General features: G+C 48.6%; 1 protein-coding gene across 7 annotated transcripts in view; it reads left to right on the top strand.

Moving 5' to 3' along the window:
• The first annotated feature begins 439 nt into the window (after nt 1–439).
• The window catches only part of ARHGEF10L (Rho guanine nucleotide exchange factor 10 like), a 105,703-nt gene continuing 84,611 nt past the window's right edge, over nt 440–21,531 (top strand). For 3 of the 7 annotated variants that reach the window (XM_033159476.1, XM_033159478.1, XM_033159477.1), the window contains exons 1-6: nt 592–714; nt 1,293–1,320; nt 11,705–11,796; nt 14,343–14,423; nt 15,159–15,325; nt 20,823–20,925. In XM_033159476.1, coding sequence (XP_033015367.1) covers nt 684–714; nt 1,293–1,320; nt 11,705–11,796; nt 14,343–14,423; nt 15,159–15,325; nt 20,823–20,925 — 502 coding nt within the window. In that variant the 5' untranslated portion in view covers nt 592–683. Of the gene's footprint in view, nt 715–1,292; nt 1,321–11,704; nt 11,797–14,342; nt 14,424–15,158; nt 15,326–17,372; nt 17,484–20,822; nt 20,926–21,531 lie in introns of all 7 variants that reach the window. The other 4 variants (XM_033159472.1, XM_033159475.1, XM_033159481.1 and 1 more) reach the window with 3 other exon arrangements.

Below are 21,531 nucleotides of genomic sequence, written 5' to 3'. Positions count from 1 at the left end.
TTAAAGTATTGCATTTCCCCCTTGATTTCCTTGTTTTATCTTTTTGTAAACAACAGCTTTTTTTAAAAACAACAACAACCACCAAGAGGTATATAAATGTAATGAAATAATAATAACAATAATAATAATAAATAAATAAATAAATAAATAAATAAATAAATAAATAAAAAAAAATACAGCCAAACGGGACATAGGAATACAAGAATCTGCTTAAAATGCATCAGAACACTTGTCCATCTAGCTCAGTGTTGCCTACACTGGCCGGCAGCAGCTCTCCAGGCTTTGAGGCCGTGTGCAAAGCAGGTGCTCTCACCTCTGAGCTATGGACTTGCCCTTAAAAATAAAGCAAGTTTCTGGCCCTCATTGTTCTGAATGAAGGGCTGCAGACCACCAAATTGCTGATCTGTCATTGTCCCCCCCCCTTCTGCTTTCCAGGAGACGGCGCCACGCAGGGCGTTTTGGAGATCACGACAGAGGGGGAGGACGAGGGGGGCGAGGCCTTTGACTTTGAGGACAGCGAGGACGAGGATGGCCGGGTGGTGGTCAGCAATGCCAGGACCGAGCTGGGCACCAGGGGGGCTGTGCAGGGCCCACCTCAGAGGCGGAGATCCAGCATCAGCGACGATCTTGAACCCCTGGATGACTGGGAGGCCGAGGAGGCTTTGCTGGAGGACCGGGTCCCTATGACCCAGTCTGACTCGGCCACGAACCTCGGTAAGCGCGTCTACACCAGGCTTCTGAACCAGTTTCAACCCTCTACCAGTTACCGGCAGCTTGTGGGTTTTGGGGTGGGGGTCAGTCTGGATGATGCCCAGAAACCCTTCCAGTTCTCAAGGTCCAGTACCCAGTAACGGTTAAACCCTCAGGGCTCATCTAGATTCTGCCTTAAAGAGCGGGTTTCCGTTCAATAATTCCCTGTTCTCAGATTTTCAGTCTTTCTCTCTTTTTAATATGTCTCTTGCTCAGTAAAAACCAGGGAGCTCAGAACTGCATGCTTCGCTTGCCCTGCCCCTTCCTCCATTTTCATCCTCACAGCGACCCTGCAAGGTAGGTCAGGGCTGAAGGAGAATGAACGTCGTCCCATTGAGCCTCATGGCCAGTCGGGGATTCGAACCCAGGTCTCTCTGGCCTTCCTACAACCCCCTCTGAGCCATAGTAACCAATCTGATACATTGTGATTCCTGGTATAGCAGGTGGTTGGGCTAGAGGAGCATCTATGATTCTGTGACACTAGGACTGACGGCTTTCTTGGGTACCAACTGACCATCTTTTGTCTATTTCTTTCCTGGCAGATCACCTGGGCTCACAGACGCATTCAGAGTAAGTGGCTCTAAAAAATAATAATTGTGCATCCATACTGTAGATATATAATATTTTTAAAAAGCAAGAACAGGAAACTAGCATTTGTTTCCCCCCCTTTTATTTTGAAGTTTTCATTTGATTTTACAAATTCATTCACACAGATCATGTTCTTGCAAATATTTTACACAAGATTCTTCCGAATCCTAGGGCTTCCTTCTTCCCCTCCGTGGGTTCCTTAAGCAACTTTTTCAACTGCATATTATAAGTCCATCTAATTTACAACCCTCCATTGGTCTGGGTATCATTGCAAGAGTTATTTAAAACCTGCCAAAGAGTTCAAGTGTTTACAGTGGTCCTTCAAATACAATCTATATTTATCTCATTCTCTGTTGAAGTTTTGATCCTCCTGATTTCTGCTTTCCCCAGTTAATCTTGCCATCTATGCATAGTCCAGTAATTTCATCTGCCAGTCTGCCCTAGTAGGTACCAGTTACAAGTGGGTAGCTGTGTTGGTCTGCCATACTCAAAACAAAATAAAAAATTCTTTCCAGTAGCACCTTAGAGACCAACTAAGTTTGTTCTTGGTATGAGCTTTCATGTGCATGCACACTTCTTCAGATACACTGAAACGGAAGTCACCAGACCCTTAAAGGGACTGGGGAGGGATATTACTCGGAAGGGTGGTGGGAATGGGTGATCAGCTGATAGGTGTGGAAAACCTGTTGACTCTTAATGGCTGCAATTAGTCTTGCAGGGAAAGGCAAGGGGTGAGATGGCTAAAGATAGCTTTGTCATGTATAATGAGATAAGAATCCAATGTCTTTGTTCAGACCAGGTTTCTCCATGGTTTTAAGTTTGGTGATTAGTTGCAATTCAGCCACTTCTCTTTCCAGTCTATTTCTGAAATTCCTTTGTATTAAGACAGCTACTTTGAGATCTTTTATAGAATGTCCTGGGAGATTGAAGTGTTCTCCTACTGGTTTCTCTGTCTTGTGATTCCTGATATCAGATTTATGTCCATTTATCCTTTGGCGTAGGGTTTGGCCTGTTTGTCCAATATAGAGAGCTGAAGGGCACTGTTGGCATTTGATTGCATACATACACAATGTAGGTACCGGTATCTTGTCGTCTTTCCAACTCTGTGCAAGCCGCATTCTTGCAGCTGCTGTAGTGTACATAAACAGGGTGCCAATGAATTCTTGGTCACACCCAGACTAGGGCCAGGCAATATCTAGTTTTCAACATGAGATGGGGGGGGGGAGAAAACCCCAGCCGCCTCACCCTTCCTCCTTTTGGCATCAAGGTTTCTCAGGGCAACCTTTCCTTTCCAGAGGTTACGCCTGGCATGTATCTGAACAGGTATGACTCCACCATAGGCATGTCTTGTTGACAGTTATTTTGTGTTTCTTCCATTTGCAAATTATTGCACCATATGCAATTATGCATGTCTTATTTTCCCTGAAATGCATCAGGGCTTAAGGGTGTGGTTTTGAACCTGGATGTGACCTCGGGATGTTGCTGGACTCGATTGCATCCTCCAACCCTCACCATTTTGCCATGCTGGATGGGAGTTTGGGTCCTGTGAAGTTCGTGTGATGGTGCTTCACGAGTAACGGAGCAGGAACCCAAACAGTCCTTTGGCAGTTTTATTGTGCAAACTATTTACAGTGCAGACCATATATGGTCTGAAGCTCAACATAAAAAAAACTAAGATCATGGCCACTGGTCCCATCACCTCCTGGCAAATAGAAGGGGAAGAAATGGAGGCAGTGAGAGATTTCACTTTCTTGGGCTCCATGATCACTGCAGATGGTGACAGCAGTCACGAAATTAAAAGACGCCTGCTTCTTGGGAGGAAAGCAATGACAAACCTAGACAGCATCTTAAAAAGCAGAGACATCACCTTGCCGACAAAGGTCCGTATAGTTAAAGCTATGGTTTTCCCAGTAGTAATGTATGGAAGTGAGAGCTGGACCATAAAAAAGACTGATCGCCGAAGAATTGATGCTTTTGAATTATGGTGCTGGAGGAGACTCTTGAGAGTCCCATGGACTGTAAAAAGATCAAATTTATCCATCCTTAAAGAAATCAGCCCTGAGTGCTCACTGGAAGGGCAGATCCTGAAGTTGAGGCTCCAATAATTTGGCCACCTCATGAGAAGAGAAGACTCCCTGGAAAAGACCCTGATGTTGGGAAAGATGGAGGGCACAAGGAGAAGGGGACGACAGAGGATGAGATGGTTGGACAGTGTTCTCGAAGCGACTGGCATGAGTTTGGCCAAACTGCGGGAGGCAGTGGAGGATAGGGGTGCCTGGCGTGCTCTGGTCCATGGGGTCATGAAGAGTCAGACATGACTGAACGACTGAACAACAACATTTACAGTGCAGAGCTACAAAAAGCAGTCGCTGGCAGAATCCGGGAGTGGCCCCTTCCAGCTCTTTCCCCAGCACAAGAGCTTCGGCACCCCAAATCTCCTCCTACCCTCCTTGCGTTTCATCCCTCTGCGCAACTGGGGCGCCAGAACTGGGGTGTCTCCCTCCTGACCAGCCAGAAGAGGTGAGGTGCTGGGGCTCTCAGCAGCATCCCCGAGCCCTCTCCTCTCCTGGCTGGCCCCTTCCCCTCCCTCCCCACTGGAGGTGTGGCTGCTCTTCGTGCGGGCCAGGTGGCAGTTCCCTGACAGGTCCCAAAATCCCTGGATGGCCACAGCCTCCCCATCCCTGAGCTAAACCCTCACTTGCCTTCACTGTGCCTGGCTACCTCCATTTCCACTCTGGCTTCTTCTAAGGGGTGGGGAACCTCTGGTTAATCCTAGACGGAACTCCAACCCTCTTCAACCTTGACCATTGGTAAGTGCCGGATTTACACGTATAAGCTAAACAAGCTATAGCTTAGGGCCCCACTCTCTTGGCCCCCCCCCCCAAAAGGAAAAAAAAAACAACCCTGGATGTACATAGCCCAAATAGAAGATAAAAAACAACTAAAATAAAACCTACATACAGCAACAGTGTTTTGTGTTGTGTAGGCTCCTATTTGTTATGTGCAAATGGCTTTAGATACCTATTAGGTCCATAAATTACCATTTGTCATATATTCAACACAAAAAAACAGTGACAATTTGTTGTTGGCAAAGGACAGCTGGACATATAAAGGGCCCCATTACCTTCAGTAGCTTAAGGCCTCATCAGACCTAAATCCGGCCCTGCCACTGGTCCTCCCTGACCACTGGCCATGCTGTCTGGGGCAGGCCGAGGAACACCTGTAGGGTCACAGGCTCCCCACCCCTGAAGTAGACTAGACCTTCACTTGCCTTCACTGCCCGTGGCTACCTCCATCACAACTTCAACTCTGCTTTATTCTAAAGCAGGGAGGAGAAACCTGTGGCTCCGCAGATCAGGGTTTCCCCAACTCGGGTCAGCTGTTTTTGGACTACAACTCCCATCACCCCTAGCTAGTGGTCAGGGATTATGGGAATTGTAGTCCAAAACCAGCTGAAGACCCAGATTTGGGAAACCCTGCCTTCGATTAAAGAAGAAGCTATCAAATATATCGAATGGAGCTCAATTAGGAGTCGGTGGTCAGGGATGATGGGAATTGTAGTCTAAAACCAGCTGGAGAGCCAAGACTGGGAAGCACTGCTCCAGATGGAATCCTTTTACCATCCCTGACTTGATGCCGATGGGAGTTGTAGTCCAGCTCCATCTGGAGGGCCTCACCCTGGCTCACCTGAGGCTTGGTCTATCACCCTGGCTAGCCCAGAGACATCTTCCAGGGGGTATCAATTTCAGGAGAGATGCAGGGAGATCATGGTAGCTGCTTCCTCCTAAAGTTCTCGGGTTATTTCCTGGATCCGGCAGCTGGAGGGTTAAACAGCAGGTAGCTGCCTCTTCCCTGCTGGCTTCTTAGCCCCTCCCTCTCCAGGTGATAAGAGAGGGAGCTTTTGGGATGCAGCCAGTGGAGCCTGCAGGCCTTGAGTGTCAAGGGAAGTTCTTGTTTACATGGCCTGGTCTGGCAACTTAGATTATGGGTGTTTCAACAGCCTTTTCCTCTCAAGGTAAGGGGGTGGGCAGAAGAAGAAGAAGAAAAATGTGTTTTTAATCCTAATCCTAATCCCTACCTGGTGGAACCAGGTGGAAAACAGCAGCTCGGTATGGGAGACCTAAGTTAGGTAACAAAGGAACGAGAGTTCCTCTGAGCACATAACAAGTCCAGGCAGTTTGAATCAGTACCACCGGAACTGAAAAGGTCTCCAATTTGTCAGCCTAGAATTCACTTCTGGGTGTCAAGCAAACCGCGTTCAAATTTGTTGGTTGGTTGGTTTGCAAAGCCTTACTGGGTATAAGTGACAAGCTTTTAGTAACTTCTAGAAGGCAGGTTTTTCGTGTTTGATATTGACGCAAGGATCCTGGGGACCATATTCAAATGTGGGTGTCTGGGTGTGAAAATTGCTTAGCGGATAAAACTCTTGTTCCACCCCCCCCCCCCAAAGACAATTCTTGGCTTGGCTGTTGTTGTTATGGCTAGAGTCTAACAAGGGGTGTGTGTGTTGGGGCTGCACCTTAGGCCTGGGGGGGGGCTAATGTGGACCCCCGAACCTCTGGATGTGGCCCCCAGAAGTCCACCCGTGCCACACCTCCCCCTAGCCCTGCCTTGCACCCTCTTTGAGGGATTTTGCCTGGCTGGATGTGTTTCCTTGAAGGTCTCCTACTTTCCAAGAGGGAAGTTGGAGAGAGCAACCAGTTCCACTTATGAAGAAAGGTTGCAGCGTTTGGGTCGCTTAGAGAAAAGAGGACTATGAAGAGACCTGGTGGAAGCATATACAATTATGCACAGCGCAGGGGGGAAAGGTGGAGAAAGGAAATTTCCCCTCCATCTCTCGTAACACTAGAACTGGTGGGCATGCAGCGCAGCTGAATGTTTGAAGATTCAGGTCCGATAAAGGAAAATCCTCCTTCACAATAGCGCAGAGCTAACCCGCGGAACTCACTGCTACAAGAGGCAGCGGTGGTCACCAACTTGGATGGCTTTAAAAGTGGATCAGACTAATTCATAGAGGAGAAGAGGGCTATGGATTGCGACTGGTCGCAGTGGCCCTGTTCTCCCCCCACAGTCGGATGGAAACTGCAGGAGGAGAGAGGGATGTTGTGCTTGGATGCTGTTTGTGAGTTTCTGTTTGTGGCATCTGGTCCGCCACTGTGAGAACAGGATGCAGATTAGATGGGCCACTGGCTTGTTCTGGCAGAGCTCTTTTTTTTATATATAACCCTGCAAAGGTAAAATCCACAGCGGTATATAAGTATGCCAGCCAAACATTTCTCCTGAAATATCCATTTCCCTCTATGCAGGTCCCCACGACATTGCAGAGTACAGCTCAAGAAAGCCACCATGCTGCTTTCTGCCTGTAGATTCTTAAGGGGAGGGGGGGGCGGGATGCAAAACATATTTCAAAAAACCTGGTTGCTTAATCAGTCTGTTATTCAGCTTATTTCCATAAACTCACTTAATTTAATTGCTGTTTTCTTCCCGGTGATTACCTGGCGTTTGGTTTTGAGAGCCAGCTTTGCTGTTGACAGCCTAAATATTTACATTGTTTCCTTATGTTGATGGTCCAAAACAAATGTTGTGCGGGATCAAGTAGATTCAATGCGGATAAAAGAAAGTCCTCCTCCGTACAGGGCATAGTTAAACCTGGGAACTCCCTGCCACAAGAGGCAATGCTGACTGGTGGCTGCCAGCTTGGATGGTGTGTTTTCATGAAAGGCCCTCAGCACATGCTCAGAGGTGCCCTGTTTCCATGTATGTCTCTTATTCCCATTTGGGGATCAGCCAGGGATTGATTCCCCACAATTTCACTTTTTCCTTAGAGCAAGCGCCATCTCTGCTGCAATGAAAATGCCCTGCCCCACATCATGCCTGGGGGCCTCCCTCCACGTTGTGGCTGGTGAACTTTTTACATGCACAGTGGCCAGGGCTGTCCCAAGGGTGTCTCCAAGCTTTCGTTCCTGAAAAGCCAGAGGAACAGGGATCCAGGGATAAGGATCTTGCAAAACGTAAATCCAGGAGGTGACATATTAGCTTGGAATCTGGGGGCCTTTAGAAAAAAAGAGCAGTTTTGGGAAACCAGGAAAATGGGGATTTCCAAAATGTCATGGAAAGACAGGTTTTAATACGCTGTATACAGTATCCTGACCAGATGGCGGTGGTCAAGGTGGAAGTCCAATACTGGCCTCTAGTGGCAGCTGGGGGAAAAGTATTTTTTTTTGAATGGCTGTTACAATTGTGCTAGTATTGATTTATGAATGGGGAAGGGCAGAATTATATGAACCTAGGAAGCTGCCTTTTGCATAATATTGGACCGCCTTAAACAGTCGCGGCCTCTCCTACGATTGTAATACCCATTCAATTTTTTAATTTTTGTTGGCTCCTGGCTGCCATTAGATTCTTGGACCGTTTAAAGTGGGGTGAGAGTTTAGGCTGAGAGTTACTAGCCTCAAGTCGCCCGGTAAACTTTGTGTGGCTGAGTTGGGGGAATTGAACCCCAGAGCCTAGTCCAGTGCTCTAACCACTACACCACATTGCACAAGAGACCTTCATGCCATTCCCATTCCGCTACAGTTGTAGTTCCTCTAAAACCTACGTGACTTGCCTTTCTATCCAAAACTAACACAATTAATTACGTAATTAATTTCAGGCTGCTTCGGTAGGAAAGCTGTTATCGTGGCTTCCTCCAATGACTCCTGGGAACAGAAATTTGTTCGGGGGGCTGGGCATTGCTAAGGGAGACCCCTGTTCATGGAGCTACAGTTCCCAGACTTCCAAGGGAAGAGGGATTGGTTGTAAGAGAACTCTGGGAATGTACAGAGTGCCTTTCCCCCCTTCAACTCGGGACTCAAGGATGAGTTGCAGAATATTCCAGTCTGGTGGGAGCACAGTTCTCTTATTATTTTCCTTTAGAACAGAAGAGTCCCGTTGGATCAGGGCAATGTCCCACCAAGGACTAATCTATAAAAGGTAACGGTAAAGGACCCCTGGACAATTAAGTCCAGTTAAAGGCGACTATGGGGTTGCGGCACACATCTCGCTTTCAGGCCGAGGGAGCCAGCATTTGTCCACAGACAGCTTTCCAGGTCCTGTGGCCAACATGACTCAACCGCTTCTGGTGCAACGGGACACCGTGACGGAAGCCAGAGCGCACGGAAACACCGTTTACCTACCCGTAGCAGTGGTACCTATTTATCTACTTGCACTGGCGTGCTTTCGAACTGCTAGGTTGGCAGGAGCTGGGACAGAGCAACGGGAGCTCACCCCGTCGCGGGGTTTCGAACCGCCGACCTTCTGATCGGCAAGCCGAAGAGGCTCGGTGGTTTGCTGGTCAGTTAAAATGTTTAAAAGGTGTTATAAAAATGTGACACCAGAGAGCGATATATAGCAGAGATCCCTTGCCAGTCTAAAATCGCATTGAGAGCTTTATTATATTTGGGTTTCTTAAAGTGTTTTTACAAATCAGTGTAGATCCAGCATCCTGTCCTCACAGTGGCCAGCCAGATGCTTATTATGGGAAGTGCACAAGCATGCCCGCTTTGTACCCCTTTTCCATATCCTTGTGCTGGAAAGGTGCTTGCTGTGTTGGATTGAATTCTGCTTCTCAATCATAGCTTTCATTCCCCCCCCCCCCTTTAAGAAGCAAGTTTCTAGACCTCATGACTTGAGGGATTAAAGCTTCTCCACCAACTGCCTTTGATATATGTAACACACACACACACTGCTGGTCCCAGAAAAGGAAGAATGGATACAAAAACTTATGGAATATGCAGAAATGGCGAAGCTTACTGGAAGATTAAGCAATCAAGATAACAAACTTTTAATAAAAGAATGGAAATTGTTTATTGAATATTTACAGATAAATTGCAAACAGATAAACACATTGGCAGGATTGTTGTAATAACTTGCCGTTTCATAAGAGTATAGATGACTAAATGAACAAATTAATTTGGATACGCAGAAAATATTTAAAATAAATTTAAGGAACCACAGAAAGAGGGGGAAGGAAGTCAAGTTTTGGAAATGTCAAAATGATTGTAAAATCCGTGAAATGTATACTGATTTTACAATCATTTTGCACAAACACACACACACAGGCCAGCGGCTCACCTAGTCCAGCATCCTGTTCTCACAGTGGCCCAGAGATGCCCGTCTGGGAAACCCGCAAGCAGGATTTGAACACAGGAGCACCTCTCCCCTTGTGCGGTTTCCAGTAGCTGGTACCCAGAAGCATCACTGCCTCCAGCTTTTCTTTCCTCCTCTGTCAACAAGAGGCTTTTAGCAATCCATTTCCAAAGCCCAGTCATTAAGGGATGGTGTGTGTGTGTGTGTGTGTGTGTGTGTGTGTGTGTGTGTGCAGGCAGGCAGAGAGCCAGCGAGAGGCGAGGGTTTGGCATCTTCAGAAGGATGCTGAGCTTGGTGGGGGGTGGAGCAAAGCAGCTGAGGAGGGCGAGGCGGAAATATTGATCGCTCCCTTGCCTGGGCACTGTCAGCATAAAGGCAAGAGGGAGAGAAATTGCGCCTCCCACTGCAGCAGAGTCGGGGATAAAATGCCGCAGCAGCCTTTGAAAGCTGGAGATGCAGACTCGGGGGCCACAAACTGTCTTTAAGGGTATGTTGACTGAGCTGATTTGGGGATAATTTCTCCCACTGCATAGTCTGTCCCATTGCTGTGATTTGGGTAGTGGGCGGGGCGGGTGTTGAGACTCGAAGCCGCAAACCTCTTCCCTCCCCGCTGTGTTTTCCTCTTGTGCTGCTTCTCTTAGATAGCAAGCCTGTGGGCAGGGAGCCTCTGGTTTTGAGTGGCTGCAGGTGAGCTGTGCTGGGAGCCCTTTTGGCACTAGTGCGAGGTGTAGATGCTCGAAAACAGGCTGGGGAGGAGCCTCAGGTTTGGGGGCCAAATGTATCCACTCTCCGCAGTCGACCTTCCAGGAGTGCTTTTTGCTTGGCTGCAAAAGTTTCCTTGAACTCTGTTTGCGTGTAATAGCTAGCCTAATGTGCAGAGGTGAAATTTGCATCTGTTGCTTCCATCCACTTTTGCAAATGGACCCGCCCACCTCTGGCACGTGACCCCGGAAGGGAGTTGCATGCTCAGCATTTGCTGAAAGCTGTGCCGAGAAAGTGTCAGTCATCCTCTGTGGGAGGGACTTCCATAACTTAGGGGCTGCCACCGAGAAGGCCCTGTTCTGAACCAACCTCTAAGAGCAGCAGAGGAACCCAGATGATCCTATTTGCCGATCTTGACCCCTCCGCCCCTAATCCCCCAAGAGGAAAGAATGCAGCCTTTTGGCTATTTGGGGCATGAGTCATTTAGGGTTTTAAACTTTAATGTTTAAAACATTTTGATAAAACAAAATAAGGGCTTCACGTGGTTGTCAGTTGTGACTTAAGAACATCAGAAGTGCACAGCTGGATCAGGCCGATGGCCCCTCAGGTCCAGCATCCTGTTCTCACAGTGGCCCAACCAGATGCCCCAAAGGGAAACCCACCAGCAGGATTCGAACACAAGACCACCCTCCCCTCCTGAAGTTTCCTGCAACTGGTATTCAGACGCACTGAGGCCTCCAGCTTTGGAGGCAGAGCTTGGCCATCATGGCTGGTAGCCGCCAGGAACCCAATTCTCCTCCACAAATTTGTCTGCTTCTCTTTTAAAGCCTTCCACGTTGGTGGCAATTTCTGCCTCCTGTGGGAGGGAGTTCCACACGTTAACTGTGCTGCATGAAGACAGACTTTCTTTTCTCTCTCCTGAGTCTTCCAGCATTCAGCTTCCGTGCGTTCCAGTGAGAGGGAAGGAAACTTGTTTACGCACTTTCTCCATGCCGCATATAATTCCAGAAATGTCTATCGTATCACCTTTTACTAGCCTTTTCTCTAAACTAAAAACTTCCCAGATCTATCTATTTTATTTATTAGATTCACCATAAGATCTCAGGGCGATTCAACAGGGTAAAAATGCTTCTTTTTTGGCCAGAACACTTGGGTGGGTGGGTGGGAGGAAGCAGTTTTTCTTTGTCCTGGGTTGTAAAGCGGGAACAGCCTTTAAAAAATCACTCCTGTGAATTCATGAACCTTGGAAGTGTCACAAACCGGTTTTGCAATGTTTATAAAAGAGCACTGACTTTCTGCGTTTGCTGAGAAACCACATTGTAAAGATCTGAAGGTGGAGGTCCTTGACCGTTTGCCCATCCGCGGCTATCCTCCTTCTGAGCCTGAGTTTGAACAGGATCCCTGTTTGCGTGCCTGTTTCTTTTTCAAAGCGAAGAGCAGGAGCACTGAGCAGCCGGGGGTTTACAGGTCTTTTGGGCTGCGGGGTGGAGGAAACGGCTTGAGGGATCGTCTCAAGGTTGTCCCTTTCTGCCTTCAGGTTCCTGGGCGCCGTCAGCAATGGGGAGATTGCCGGGAGTGCGCAAACGGGGGTGCGGTCCCACAGCTGGAAACGGAGGAACTCCCGGCGAGGTAACAGCCTTGGGGGACATGGCATTTGGGCCTGGATTCCTTGTGTTGATTCTTGCATTGCAGTGCGTGGACTAGATGACACCTGGGATCCCTCCCAACCTTACAATTCTTTGATTCGGTCATTCATTCATTCATGTTAAAGTGTTAGTGCTGACCTTTAAAGCCCTGAACGCAGGGGCGTAGCAAGGGAGGGCGAGGGAGGCGGTTCGCCCCGGGTTCCATAATGGAGGGGGTGACAAATTATCAAGGAACATTTTTTGGGGGGGATTTTTTTTTTAAATGTTTTTGAAATGTTTTTTTTTTTTAATTTTCTTTTTGGAAAATGCCTGCTCCGAAGGTCTTATCTTACTATACTAGGGATTATATAGCTATATATGAAATTTCATGCATATCGGTTAATATCTTGACCTTCCTCCACCAAAATAGCTGTTCACTTGGCTGTTTTCCTATGTCGTGAAGGCTGAAATTTCAGTTCAGTGGAGCACTTACTGTTCCCAACCCTAACCCAGTGGAAAGCCATCTAATTAGACTTTAATTTGATTTTGAGATGTTTTTAGGAGGTAATATTATTATTGTTTGATTTTATACCAATGTTATGTATCTTATGTTAGCCACCCTGAGCCCGACTTTGGCTGGGGAGGGTGGGATATAAATAAAAGTTTTTTATTATTATTACTTGTTATTATTCCTTTGTAAGAAAATATGAAATAAGGTAAAACAATTTTTGTGGGGGGGGGGAATAAGTGGGGGGGGGTTGACAAGAAATTTTCCGCACCAGGTACCACCTGACCTTCCTATGCCTGGGGGGTGTGTGACAATTTTTTTTTTGCCCCCGGGTACCAATTTACCTTGCTACGCACCTGCCTGAACGGCCTCTGTTCTGTATACCTGAAGGAGCGTCTCCACCCCCATCGTTCAGCCCGGACACTGAGGTCCAGCTCCGAGGGCCTTCTGGCGGTTCCCTCACTGCGAGAAGTGAGGTTACAGGGAACTAGGCAGAGGGCCTTCTCGGTCGGTAGTGGCGCCTGCCCCGTGGAACGCTCTCCCATCAGATGTCAAGGAGATAAACAATTATACCACTTTCCACGGACATCTGAAGGCAGCCCTGTTTAGGGAAGTTTTTAATGTTTAATGCTGTATTGTGTTTTTAATATTCGGTTGTGAGCTGCCCAGAGTGGCTGGGGAAACCCAGCCAGATGGGCGGGTAAAAGGTAAAGGTAAAGGACCCCTGACAGTTAAGTCCAGTCACGGAGGACTCTGGGGTTGTGGTGCTCATCTTGCTTTACTGGCCATGGGAGCCGACGTTTGTCTGCAGACGGTTTTTCCGGGTCATGTGGCCAGCATGACTAAGCCGCTTCTGGTAAACCAGAGCAGCGCATGGAAACGCTGTTTACCTTCCCACCAGAGCTGTACCTATTTATCTACTTGCACTTTGACATGCTTTTGAACTGCTAGGTTGGCAGGAGCAGGGACCGAGCAACGGGAGCTCACCCCGTCGCGGGGATTCGAACCACCGACCTTCTGATCGGCAAGCCCTAGGCTCAGTGGTTTAGACCGCAGCACCATCCATGTCCCTGTATGGGCGGGGTATAAATAAATTATTATTATTATTATTATTATTATTATTATTATTAAACAAAGGTTGGGTGGCTATCTGTCCAGCATCCTTTAGCTGTGATTCCCGCTTTGCAGGGGGTTGGACTAGATTACTTTTGGGGTCCCTTTTAATGCTACAGTTCTGTGAACTGGGGTGGGGAGTACTCTGGACTCTTACCATACAAACATGCATGTTTCCTTCCAGCAACCCACAGGTTGTACCCAGCTTAATGACTGAACCCAGAGCAAAGGATGCTCTGTCATATATGGAGCCTGGATCATTGCTCCATCTAGTTCAGTATCGCCTGCACTGACTGGCAGCAGCTCTTCAGGATTTCAGCCCTGCCAGGAGATGCTGCCAGTGTGGGTTGAGCTTTGGACCTTCTGCCTGCCAAGCAGGTGTTCTGCCACTGATGTGGCCCCATGGCTCAATATTCTAGTCCTCGTGGTTCTGTGTAAAAGGAAACATAGGAAGCTGCCTCTAACCGAGTCAGACCATTGGTCCACCTGTCTTAGTATTGTCTGCACTGACTGGTAGCAGCTCTCCAGGATTTCAGGCAGGGGTCTCTCCCAGCCCTGCCTGGAGATGCTGTCGGGGATCGAACCTGGGACCTTCTGCATCCGAGACAGGTGCTCTACCCACTGAGCCACAGTCCTTCCCTGGTTATGCCACACCAGTTGCCTTCAGTGGGTGTACTCTGTCAAACAGTGAACATGCACCCCAAGCTTCTAGTCCTCATCGTGGCTTTGCTGTCCCTTCCTTACTGACCGAGTGACGTGATCCTGTGCACAGGCACTGTTCCGAAAACTCTGTGCAGTGGGAAAACAGTTGCCGGTTCAACCAGAGTTTCCGGGCGGTAGAAATTTCCCCGTTTATTTTTGTTTTTTGTTTTTTTCTGGCCTCGAATCCAGCCACTGCCTCTTCCCACCTTGTGTTGATGTCGTTCCAGGTGGTCAGGCTAACCCCCCAGCCCTAGAAGATGTGATCTATGATGACGTTCCTTACGAAAATGTGGACCTGATCCAGCGTGGTACGGCACCTCCCACAACGCCTCCTTTACCTATCTAGGTTTTGTGTCTTGTTACCTTGAGCACTACCGTTCCCCCCCTCCCCATTCATTTTAAATCACAACCACCTGCACTGTTTTCCTGAAAACATCTTCAGCGACACTGAACTCCAAGCCACGGTTTACCAAACAACGATTCACCAAACCGGGGATTGTTTGAGATGTAGGGTGGCTTGTTCAAATTACTGTTTTCCTTGTGCAGAAAAAAAAGTACAGAATGAACTTAGTGCGGGCGCAGGAAGATAATACAACTCTATAGTACAGTAAGTGCTCTGTAGATCCTGTATTTTAATTTCACTCGCGGCTAAGCTACAGGAAAGCAACTGCAGTGGGTTGGACTAGATGACTCTTGGGGGTCCCTCCCAAATCTACAGTTCTGTGATTCTAATTTCCAGCACTGAAGGTCTCTAGCCTGGAAGGTTTTGCAAAGTGGCCTGCCTTTTCCTGCCTTAATTCAGCATACTGGAAACATTATTCCTCGTTCTCTGTGTTATTTCCTCCTTCCACTTTCAGGGGCTGCCTTGCTCTGCCTGTCGTTTCTCATCATATTCTATTCACATCCTTTTTCCTTTCCTTCTCTCCCTTGGAAGGTTCCTGTTTCAGAGGACCAATATCCACCCATCACCATCCTTCCCCAGTCTTGCCCATTGTTGCGTCTCTGCGGTCCTTTTTTGCTAACTCCCTGTCTCGCCCTTCCAGATTCGGACAGGAGCCTCATCTACGAAGACGTCCATCATGACGGGCCACAGGAGACTGAAGATCTAGGCTGGAGCTCCAGTGAGTTCGAGAGCTACAGCGAGGAATCTGGGGAGGAGAGCAAGCCGGGGGCTGAACCAACAAAGCACAAAGTCTCTTTTCAGCCAAAGGTAACAGGAGAGGGAGAGAATCTTGCACCTCCCTCGCCGGAGGCAATATGCCCCATAATAGCAGTGGCTGGGAATCACCAGCGGGGAGAGCTCTGGTCCTGCTTGCGGGATTCCCATTGGATGGGCCGTTGGCCTGATCCAGCAGCTAGGTTCTTCTAATGCTCGTGTGATCTGCTTGTCCTTGAGGACTAGGAATTTAGGACTCCAGTCTGAGTGAACACCAATATCTGCTCTGATTTGTTCTCCATGCTTCAAATGAGCACGGAGCAGGGAGGCTGGCACTCTTCAGATTTTGCTGGAACACAATTCCCATCATCCCTGACCCGTGGAGTCCAGCAACACCTGGAAGGTTCGAGGTTCCCTGCCTCTGAACTAGACTCTCACTTGCCTTCACCACCCTTGGCTACCTCCACTTCACTTCTCCTAGCTCCCTCCATCACTTGCCTTCACTGACCCTAGCTGCCTCCATCACTTGTCTTCACTGACCCTAGCTCCCTCCATCACTTGTTTTCATGGCCTCTACTTCATTGCTTGCCTTCACTGACCCTAGCTCCCTCCATCACTCACTTTCATGGCCCCTACTTCATTGCTTGCCTTCACTGACCCTAGCTGCCTCTATCATTGCCTTCACTAAACCTAGCTCCCTCCATCACTCGCTTTCATAGCCCCTAGTTTACTGCTTGCCTTCACTGACCCTAGCTGCCTCCATCACTTGCCTTCACTGACCCTAGCTCCCTCCATCACTCGCTTTCATGGCCCCAACTTCATTGCTTGCCTTCACTGACCCTAGCTCCCTCCATCACTCGCTTTCATGGCCCCAACTTCATTGCTTGCCTTCACTGACCCTAGCTCCTTCCATCACCTGCTTTCATGGCCCCTACTTCATTGCTTGCCTTCACTGACCCTAGCTCACTCCATCACTTGTTTTCATGGCCCCTACTTCATTGCTTGCCTTCACTGACCCTAGCTGCCTCCATCATTGCCTTCACTAAACCTAGCTCCCTCCATCACTCGCTTTCATGGCCCCTAGTTTACCGCTTGCCTTCACTGACCCTAGCTGCCTCCATCACTTGCCTTCACTGACCCTAGCTCCCTCCATCACTCGCTTTCATGGCCCCAACTTCATTGCTTGCCTTCACTGACCCTAGCTCCTTCCATCACCTGCTTTCATGGCCCCTACTTCATTGCTTGCCTTCACTGACCCTAGCTCCCTCCATCACTCGCTTTCATGGCCCCTACTTCATTGCTTGCCTTCACTGACCCTAGCTCCCTCCATCACTCGCTTTCATGGCCCCTACTTCATTGCTTGCCTTCACTGACCCTAGCTGCTTCCATCACTCGATTTCATGGCCCCTAGTTCACCGCTTGCCTTCACTCACCCTAGCTCCCTCCATCACTTGCCTTCACTGACCCTCGCTGCCTCCATCACAACACTGTCTTCTTCTAATATAGGGATGGGGAACCTGTGACCACTCTGGATTCAGCCAGATTAGAAGTCCCACTATCCTTGACTGTTGCCCATGCTGGCTCCGGGGGCTACTGAAAGTTAAAGAGTCCAGCCACATTTTATTTCCTTACTTATTACACGGCAGTTATTGCCCACCTTTTTCCTCTAAGGAGCTCCAGGTGGCATACATAGCGCTCCCTCCTCCTTTAAATCTCCACAGCAACCCTGTGAGGGAGGCTCGGCTGAGAGGAGGCAGCGACTGTCCCCCGAGGTCGCACCCAGAGAGCTTCATGGCCTGGTGGAGGGATTTGAACCCCAGTCCTGGTCCGACACTCTGACGATTATGCCGCACCCACTCAAATAAGGGATCAGGGACGGAGGGACCTTTCTGGATGGTCAAAGGCTGTGTCAGGGCTGCTTCTTGGCTGTCCTAACCCCGCTGCTAACTTGAGGGTGGCTTGCTGGTGCTTTTGGGTCTTGGCTTGGAGCATCGTGTGTCTGCTTACCTGGATTTTTTCTGTCTCTGCTCCCCCCTCCCCTTGCTGTCGTGGCTTCCTCTGTCCTCATGCTGGCTTTTTTTCGGGTGGGGTGGGGTGCCAGCTTTCTCCTGACCTTCATAGGTTGAAGGAGAGGTACTCCCGGACTAAGAGAGACATCCAAGCTTTGAAAGTCGGGGGGAGAGATATGCTGAAGCAAAGATACGACGGCAAGGTACTGTCTCTCCTCTGCCCCCTCCCTGCCCTTGATTCCCCCCCCCCCACGTCTCGTCTGTGTTTGGGTCGCAAATCACACCCTTCCTTTCTGCCAACCCGTTGCCTGTTTCTCTCTCTCTCTCTCTCTGCTTTGCAGAAATTAACCTATTAAAATCTATTTAAAAAACCTAAAGCGCCACATCTTTTTAGCCTTGGAGTTTGCTGTCCTGCACAGGAAGGGGAGATTTCTTCGCTCCAAGGGGTGTGGGTGGGTGGGTGGGTGCTGCCAGCCAGTGGGCGGGGCCAGAGGCCAAAGTGGGTGGAGCATAATTGTACCTTTGGAAAGGTATCCCAAGATTCATCTAGTCCAACCCCCTGCAATACAGCAGCTGTAAACACTATTGATCGCATTTATACACCATGGCGCAAGGCAGCGTACATGACTTTTCTCCTCCTTGGCCTCCCTCAGTCCCCACGACAACCCTTCAAGGTAGGTTAGGCTGCGAGGCAGTGACTGTCGTCCCCTCCCCACAAGGTCGCCAGTGAGCTTTATCCCAGTGGGGATTCGAACTCTGCTCTCCCAGGTCCAAGTCCAACGCTCTAACCACTGCACCACTTGGCTAGTTTCTACGTACACGCGCACAACTGTCTCTCTAGCCCTGCCGTCCAAGCAAGCAAGAGGCATGACTGGAGTTCAAGGCAAAAACACTGAGATGCCCTACCAAAGCCGAACTTGTAACTTCTATTCCCTGCTCCTGTGTTGCCCTGTTTATTCCTATGAGCCACACATCAGAAATAAAGTGGAGGGGGGGGCAACCTTGGAGATGCCCCCCGCAGAACGTGTGCAATGCCATCTCCAGGGAAGTCTTCTCGGTCCCCTCTTTGCTATTCTTTTGGGCTGGCAAATATTTCCTAATTATAAATCCAAGCTAGTGTCTAAAGTCTTTGCAACTATTTCAAACCACTGTTTTTGGTAGAAAGGTGCTTTAAAACAACAACAGCCCTGTGCCCTTTTGCAATATATGGGCTGCAGGCGTGGGTGGCGCCGTGGTCTAAGCCACTCAGCCTCTTGGGCTTGCCAATCGGAAGGTCGGCGGTTCGAATCCTTGCGACGGGGTGAGCACCCGTGGCTCTGTCCCAGCTCCTGCCAACCTAGCAGTTCGAAAGCACACCAGTGCAAGTGGATAAATAGGTACTGCTGCGGCGGGAAGGTAAACGGTGTTTCCGTGTGCTCTGGTTTCCGTCACGGTGTTCCGTTGCACCAGAAGCGGTTTAGTCATGCTGGCCACATGCCCCGGAAAGCTGTCTGTGGCCAAACACCAGCTCCCTCGGCCTGAAAGCGAGATGAGCGCCACAACCCTATAGTCGCCTTTGACTGGACTTAACCTTCCAGGGGTCCTTTACCTTTACCTTTATATGGGCTGCATTCAAATTCTTGTAGACCCCCTGAAACAAATAGTCTGCAGTCAGTACTGTCCACTAATTTCAATGAGTCTACTCTGTGTAGAACCAATGTTGGGTGCAACTCTATATAGACCCTCCTTGCGGTACTGCCCTGGGAATGATGGTGGGCCCATTTGAAGGACGGGTTATCCAATTGAAAAAATGAGAATGACTTTTTGAGAGTGTAAGGCTGCAGGAAGGAGGAGATCACTCCTATTCAGGGGAATCCTGTCTCCAGGCAGCTGCTCTTGCCCTGTTCTGCATTTCTGTTGAATGCAATTCATCCCCTCGCCCCCCAGCGATTATCCGAGTATATTAAGAGAAAAAAAGACCTGCACCTTTGCTCCCAAAGGAGTACGGTTTCCTTGGCAGGTGTTTGGCTAGGAAATACTAAGTCCTCGATGCATCTGAATTGCTGGAAGCTGCAAGAGGAGAGTTTGATTTTTGCATTTGAATCCTGCTTGCAGGTTTCCCAATGGGGGCATCTGGTTGACAAACCATGAGAACAGGCTGAGGGACCAGACGGGCCATTGGCCTCTTCCATCTGCACTGGCTCTTCTCATGAGTAACAGTGGCAGAGGGCTGCCGCCTTCATGACTGCCTCTTGGGCTTCCTGGAACCACCTGTGAGAACAGGATGCTGTGTTAGATGGGCCAATGGCCTGATCCACGGATGGCGGCAGCTATGCTTCTGAATCCCAGTTGCTGGAGGTCACCAGAGTGTGGGAATGTTTAGGGATGCAGGAAAGGATATATTGTTTAAGATATCCTATTCCAACTTGTGTTAACAAGTCCCAGAACTTAGCAGAGTCTTACATTCCCCTTTTAAACACACACAGCGGATAGCTTGCTCAGGTTCGCTAGAACCTCTGTAATGAATGTCCTGGTATTTCCCCCTTTTAATCCCTCTCAAAATAAGACACGGCACAGTCTTCTATAAAAGCATAAAAAGAGTTTACTTACAGACGTCCTGTTCACAATAAGATCCCAGAAGGCAGACTTAAACTTAGTAAAAGTTACATGTACTTAGGAGACTGTCCCATAAGGGAAAAACAGCTCCTTTGTCCTCTCTTGGTTGGAGCATCTTAGCAATGTTGCTTCTTTGATAGCGTCGTCCAAAAAGAGGAAGATGGAGTCTGGCTCCTGTGGTTTTGTGTTAACCTGCACAGGTGAGGTCACACCCATCTCCAGATACACAGAGGAAGTTTTGTCTCAGCCCAGGAGAACAGGAAGTTCTGGGTGGAGGACTGAGACAACCTTCATGTCCACTCTAGCAATGTTGTATTTGACTGCTCTCGTGTTTCACATCCCGCACAGAAGGGGAAAAGGCTCTTGTGCTCAAATCTTGCTTGCAGGTTACCCTTTGTGGCATTTGGGTGACCGCTACAACAACAACAACAACAACAACAACAACAATTTATACCCCGCCCATCTGGCTGGGTTTCCCCAGCCACTCTGGGCGGCTCCCAACAGAATATTAAAAACACGATAAAACATCAAACAATAAAAAACGTCCCTAAACAGGATTGCCTTTGGATGTCTTCTAAAAGTCAGAGAGTTGTTTATTTCCTTGACATCTGATGGAGGGGTGTTCTACAGGGCGGGCAGCAGGCAGTACGGAGAAGGCCCTCTGCCTAGTTCCCTGTAACTTCGCTTCTCGCAGGGAGGGAACTGCCAGAACGTCCTCGGAGCTGGACCTCAGTGTCTGGGCAGAATAATGGGGGTGGAGATGCTCCTTCAGGTATACTGGGCTGAGGCCGTTTAGGGCTTGTAAGGTCAGCACCAACACTTTGAATTGTGAAATTCTTTGAAAAGAAGTTGATTGCTGGATGAGATGGGCACTGGGCCTGATCCGGCCCAGGTTCTCCTTACGCTCTTATGCTGATTTCTCTCCTTCTGCGCCTGGTTCCTCGCAGATGACCCAGCTGATGAAAGCGGCTAAGAGTGGCACAAAGGATGGCCTCGAGAAGACCAAGATCGCCGTCATGAGGACTTTCTTGAACAGGAAAGATGTCCCAGGTAACATTTCTTTCTGTTAGTGTTAGCTGTGCTTTCTTGGGTGACCCGAGAGCCCTGCCGGATCGCAGCAAAGACCTCTCCAGTCCAGAATCCTTTTCCCCACACTAACCAATCGGATGCCTTCAGGAAGGGCTATCCTCTCCCTATCCTGAATTGACTTTCTGCCCATTTTGATGCCTAGCCATGGCCTTTACCCAGTTGGCCCCAGAAACTTGGCATCCTCTGTCTCCCTGATTGAGGATGGGATGCTCAGAGGCCACAAACCACGGTGGCTATGTTCTCCCTCCACTGATGGCTCAGGACCGCAATGCCTCAAGGACCGCCTCTCTCCATTTCTATTCCATTATTCTATTTCTACGCCACTTTTTAAATTCAAATAAATCCCAAAGCTGCTTACAAACAAAAGATAAAAACAACATAATGGAATATCACGAATACAGCATAAATCGTATGGAATACATAACAAATCATCAGTAAAAACAACCCCAAATCCCAAATAAAACAATTACCATCTATGTAACACTATTAGCAAAAAAACAACAACTTTTTTTTAAAAAAATAAGCTAAACATCACAGTTACACCAAAAATCGTATAAGAGGATTCAC

Source organism: Lacerta agilis, chromosome 8, assembly GCF_009819535.1.
Source record: "Lacerta agilis isolate rLacAgi1 chromosome 8, rLacAgi1.pri, whole genome shotgun sequence".
Classification (NCBI taxonomy): Eukaryota; Metazoa; Chordata; class Lepidosauria; order Squamata; family Lacertidae; genus Lacerta; species Lacerta agilis.
The sequence above is the reverse complement of the archived record's forward strand: the minus strand, read 5'-3'. Positions and strand labels throughout refer to the sequence as shown.